The following is a 6000-nucleotide window of genomic DNA, read 5'->3' as shown; positions in this document are numbered from 1 at the left end:
TATATATTTTTTTCCTCTTTGTCTACTTTATTTTTTCAAAGAATAACATCGTGAATTTATCTACCAAGATTCCTATTTATAAATTCAGCAATATCTGCTATAATACTCCTTTCCTTCTTCCTGGCTTTCTTAGCATATTTTGTTATTCTTTCTCCTAATTTGAGTCAAATGCTTATTTCATACCCTTTGATTCTTTCTTATTAAATACTAAAGCATTTAAGGTTCTAAATTTCCTTCTCTGTATAATTTGTAGAAAGTGCAGAAGTTTCAATTTGTGATACTGCATTATCACTCATCTCTAAATAAAGACAAATGGCTACATATGTAGTTTTTATTTTCTCATATGCTTTTCTTCTTTTACCTTCTAAGAGGTAACCTTCTATAATCATAAAAGGTTAATTAAACAAAATAACTTTAATTTATTTAAAATAAATTAAATTTGTTAATTTTAAAATTAAAATTTTAAATCTTTAAAATCATTATTCAAACTGTGTGCATATTTATTGCTCTGTTCCTTAAAAAACCAAAGCTTTCCCACTTATTAGCTGGGTGACTTTGGATAAGTCTGTGCATTTATTCCTATCTTATTGATTGTCAGGCACTGTCCTGGGAGCTGAGAATACAAGAGTGAACAGGACAAAAGTTGCTGTTTTCACAGAGTATACTCTCTCTCTCTCTCTCTCTCTCTCTCTATATATATATATGCTAGAAATAAACAGGATGATTTTAGCTAATGACAGTATGCAGACAGTAAAGAAGATGTGGTAGAGTGATGGGGTGGAGACGGTTTTTTTGTTTTTGTTTTTAGATAGTCTTTTTTTTTTTTAATTTGGCTGCATCAGGTCTTAGTTGTGGCATGCGGGATCTTCATTGAGGCATGTGGGATCTTTTGTTGTGGCTTCTCTCTAGTTGCGGTCCGTGGGCTCCAGGGCATGTGGGCTGAGTAGTTACGGTGCACGGGCTTAGCTGCCCCGCGGCACGTGGGATATTAGTTCCCCGACCAGGGATCGAACCCGCGTCCCCTGCATTGGAAGGTGGATTCTTAACCACTGGACAACCAGGGAAGTCCCGGGGTGGAAGTGTTTTAGATGGGGTTGTCAGGGAAGACCTCTGCTAACTGCTAGATCCCATGGACTCATCTTGGTCCTTAGCCCAGAAAACCTCTCCTGAGCCATTTTGTACCACTCACCTCTTCCTTTTTTAAACTGCTGCTTTCCTTGGTTTCTGTGATGAGGTAGTAGTGACTTTGTCACCACTGTCTCTTGGTTTCCTCCTACGTCTCTGACCTCCGCCTTTCAGACTTTAGTGCAGGCACATCTTCCCCCGCCCACCCTGTTGGGCAGCACAATCATCTGTCCTGGCAGCTGGAAGAAGAGCTCAAATGCTGGCTCCCTCTTCTGAGAGCTCTTGCTTGTATTCAGACCTTTGGCACAAGGTGACACTAGGGTGGCGGCACAGGCTCAGTATACAATGTCTGAGTCAAGGCAGTAAGATGGCTTCCCACAGGCGGAGGTTAGAGCACAAGTCCACCTGGCTTTCTAACACACGGCTCAACACCAAGGACATTATTTCAAGGAAGGGCTCAGCAAAAGAAAGTAAGGAAGCACTGTGCTGACTGAAAGGCACTCAACACAGCGCTAGAAAGCAAACATGGTCCTATCCTTACATGACATGAGGTTACATGACAGTTCAGTGACCTGACTCACATAAAACAATAAGAAAACACTGCAAAACAGCAAAAAAAAAAAAAACACATAACAAATTGTGGGAAACAAGCTATAAGTGCCACTGGAGCTCAAAGAAGGAAGCCCTCAGAGTGAATTTATCAGTTCAAGAAGACACTGATGGTAGAACTTGAACCAAGCCCTCAGGGAAGCAGGTTTAATCACCAAAGGACACAAGAGCCCATGGTTATTCAGTGCGACAGGGCTGGATTCTGGATCCAACAGGCACAATGAATGATGCTGGGCTTATCCTGTAAGAGTAAGGCCCATTTCTAACCCCAAGTAGGCAAAGGTTAACAAAAAATTCAACCCTGGACTAAGGAATAAAGACTTCTGTGAAGAGGATCAAAATTCTCTTCCTCTTCTTTCACCTCAAGAAATAGTTGGAACAACAGAAGTGGGAGGTTCAAACAAGAGTGAGATGGAACCAAGGGTTAAAAGATACGGTGCAATCTCTTTAGGTCCTGGCTCTGCTCTGGGTCTTAGGGGAAATGAGTAGAAATTTGGAATGTTTCTTCTGATTCTTGAGGTTCTCAGTTTTCCAGTTCAGAACATCAGGGCAGACCAAAAAGGTATTTGGAGCTGAGGCTCAGTTAGTGATAAAGAATGTGATCTATCTGAGGAGTCCTCTAGCTGGAAGTTTGAGGGGGTAGGGGTCTTGCAGGTGGAAGTAATGGCACCTCAACTCTAACACTTCCAGAGATACAAATAACATGTAGCTTAAATCTTTATATTGAATAGCATTTTTACAACTCTCATAGTTGCATATGGAGTTCATTCTATCCTCATTCGAGGTAGGTATATTAGACTGATCCCACTTTACAGAATTTTAAAGAAGTTTGGGAAGTTAAGTGACTTCCTGGTGAATGAACAGTTGGGCCTAGAAGCAAAGTCTTTAATGTTCGGTCTGGCACTTCCTCTCAAGAGGATAATGTTCCAGTGTTCCAAACAGGCCTTCTCAGTGCCTCAAGCAAAGCTCCTCACAAAAAGAAATGAGCCTTGCCTCTGAAGTTCCACTCTGGACTCACAGGCTTGAAAGATCCTTGGACAAACTGGTCTCCAAACCCAGGTGGGGTTAATATACTGAGATATAGTGGGGAGGGGTTGGGAGGCACAATACAAACTGGACTGTTTTCTAGGGAACAACATCTGGTCTGATCCAAAAACTGTTCTCAAAGTCCACTTGAAGCAGACCAAAGTCACAGGATTCACTGGGCCCTCATGTCATTAACGCTTTGCTCCTAGCAGTCTCCAGTCCTGTCAACCCCCACATGAAAAACTCCTTCCTCTGGGGTAACTGAAACCCAGAGGTGACCAAAGTCAAAGGGGATAGGCATTATGATTTTAAACTCTGGGGTGCCAAATGGAAGTGGAAACCCTTGCCTCTCAAACAACAAGTATCCACCATGACACTAGGGAATGCTTCCCCCCACTAGTGAATGCTCCCCACCATGCCTTTTAAGGTATCTGGTACCCAAGAGAGCATTATAAGGCTTAAGTGGTTTTTTTCTTCCTCTTTGGTGGTATTTAATTAGGAGTACGTGGAAGTAATCAGCTGAAAAAACCCAGGCCTGCCCTGACCCCCAGCAGAGTCTTCACCAGCGTCTCTGCACCTGGCCCATGGCACTTTGGAGGGCCTGTGCCTCTGAGGCCAGCTGGGATGCAATCAGATACTGCTGCTTTTTCCCCACTCAGTTCAGACCAGTAAGTATGGCACTTGTGTGGCTTGGGAGAGTGGAAAGGTTTTCAGGAGCCCAGAAGTCAGTCTCTTTACCGAGTAGTTGTTACCCTTTCAATACAAGCTTCTTTCCTCAGGTTTTGTGGTCTGACTCCCTTTTATTCACAATATTCCTTTCCTCCTTTCCCTACAGTTCTGGCTCCTTTTCTCTCACTGCCCTACCCAGTCTCCCTGCTTCCTTGTGAGCTGGCTTGATAGCATGTCTCTTCCACAGATGTAGGGTGAAGTGAGACACTAAAGCTGGCCTGTGCAAAGTACCGCTTTCATGGCTAGACTGTAGCAGGTCTGAAGAGGACAACTGCAGACTGATTTCCCACACCCATCCATTTACTGAGATTTCTTGTGCACAGGTGCAGAGGCAAGAAAACGTGACGATCTAGTAAACAGTAAATGATCAATGTGGTTGCAATCTATGATACAGTTCACTTTGGTTCAACAAACATTTGCTGAATGTCTATGATGTGCAGAGATTGATGAATCAGTTCAAAACTCCGTGGTATAAATGACTAGTACAGTGGTTTTCAACCCTGGCTGCACTTGAGAATCCTAGCAGCCTAAAAGACAAAAACAGAAACAAACAATGTCTGGGGTCCCTCTCCAGAGATTTGGATTTCACTGGTTGGGGGTGGTGGAGTGTGAGTATCAGTACTTTTTAAAAAGCTCCCCAGGTGTTTGAATGTGCAGTCAGGGCTAAGAGCTTTATGTGACCATATGTAGAAAGTTTGGAATAAGGGCTAAATTTAGATTTTAAGCAGTGGAAAGCTATTGTAGGTTTTTGAGCAAGAGAGGAAACATGAGGATGGCTGTAATGTGGGAAACTTCTCCTGACTGTACTGGGCAGAAAAGACTGGAGTCAAGAAACACTAAAAACAAAGAGACCTGGTAAAAAGCCTATTGCAATATTTCAAGTAAGGGGTAATAAGATCCTAAACTAAGCAGTAGCCTTGAGAATGGAAAGAAGGGGTGAATTTCCTGGAAAGTGCAGGGCCAGGCAATTGTAGGACTGTTAAGGGCAAGGGAGAGCAGTCCAGGCTGCCTCTGGGGCTACGGCAGGAAAGGAGGGCAGTGACCAGAGAGGTACTCTTTCCCTTGCCCAGACCCACCACCTACCTCCACATTCCCACCGACTCTGAAACTACAGAAGAAAGAACTTCTAGTATCTTTGGAGTTAAGGACTCATGAGAAGAACAAGAATATAGACACTTGGCTTTCAGGGGAAAAGTTCAAGGGCTGCTAACCTAAGCAATAAAGACTGAATATATTCGGGACACAAAATTTAAAAATGAAGCAAAACTTCATACATTTGCAAATTTTCTTTACCACAGAATTTTGATACAAAAAGAAATCATTCTCCTATCCAAGGCATTTACTCTCCTGCCCTGACCAGAGAGGACACAAACAATACCACTAATTTCTGGGCAGCCTTATAACACTAGGCTCAGCTCATAGAAAAAATACAGAATCAACTGCAGCTTCAAACATCTTCCTAGATGTTGCCTAAGTCAGAAAGGAAGAGCCAACACAATAAAACTAGTAGGGTGGGGTGGCATGGGAATATAATCATTTATTTGGAGTGTAACCTGGTACTCCAAACAAAGGCTCTATTATCCTCAGCTGAACGCTTTTAGGGCATAAGGAGGAAGTGAATGGGATGACCGACTTGAGACAGCACCAAAAGAATAGAGATGACTTCACAGTCCTGGAAGATGGCAAAAGGCAGAGAGAAAAGACTGAACAATTAAAAGTGAACTGGGACATACCTTCGATGTTGGTACATCTCAAATTCCATTTTCCCCTCACCTTTCCCCAAATAACCAGACCATTTAGTTAACCTCTCTAGACAATGCTTGATCCAACAGATCATTCTAGAGCACAAAAAATATATATAGTTGTTATTTTATTGTAGAAGAAAAAATATCCCGAAATATTTGTTAAATAACAGTAACTCCTGACAAAATCATTTTTCAGGGTTCTTGGGCCTCACCATCTGGTCAAACGCAGCGAGCTCTCCCTCAGCCTTATGATAAGCTTCATTAATATTGCCATAAACCACAGGAAAACTCAAAGATTTTCTAAATGGCTTCCAAATTTCTGCATAGATGCCCTTAATTAGTCCAAAGGTAAACAATAAACAAGTTGGCAGAGAAGTTAGAAGGATCTCTGAGAGGGAAAAAATGTTAACAATTGGTGAATCTAGAACAAAGGGTATATAGGTGTTCATTACAACATTTTTTCAACTTAATTTTTTAGTTACAGGCAGACTGAAAAGTTGCTTTAGCATGATCATGCTATTTTCCAGATGTGCCTAAAAAACATTCAATTATTTCTTTTCAAACCAGAAACAGAAAATCAGTTCTCCCCCAGGTGATACGTTCTATTCTGTTTTAAAAAGCTTCCAGAGCTTTCTGGAAAGTTTAAATTAAGGGGCTACAGTACACTGATATGGTTTTATAGTTCTTGGGAAGTGTCTGGGTCAGACTCTCATCGAAGGTCTGTGATGGTCACTGCTCTGTCCACAACAGTCACGTGGTTGCAGCT

General features: G+C 42.0%; 1 protein-coding gene across 3 annotated transcripts in view; it reads right to left on the bottom strand.

Moving 5' to 3' along the window:
- Positions 1-5342: 5342 nt before the first annotated feature.
- Positions 5343-6000, bottom strand: part of STAMBP (STAM binding protein) — a 41661-nt gene continuing 41003 nt past the window's right edge. For all 3 annotated transcript variants that reach the window (XM_068564293.1, XM_068564292.1, XM_068564294.1), the window contains one exon: positions 5343-6000. In XM_068564293.1, coding sequence (XP_068420394.1) covers positions 5944-6000 — 57 coding nt within the window. In that variant the 3' untranslated portion in view covers positions 5343-5943.

Source organism: Eschrichtius robustus, chromosome 15 (genome assembly GCF_028021215.1).
Source record: "Eschrichtius robustus isolate mEscRob2 chromosome 15, mEscRob2.pri, whole genome shotgun sequence".
In the NCBI taxonomy this organism is placed as follows: domain Eukaryota; kingdom Metazoa; phylum Chordata; class Mammalia; order Artiodactyla; family Eschrichtiidae; genus Eschrichtius; species Eschrichtius robustus.
The sequence above is the reverse complement of the archived record's forward strand: the minus strand, read 5'-3'. Positions and strand labels throughout refer to the sequence as shown.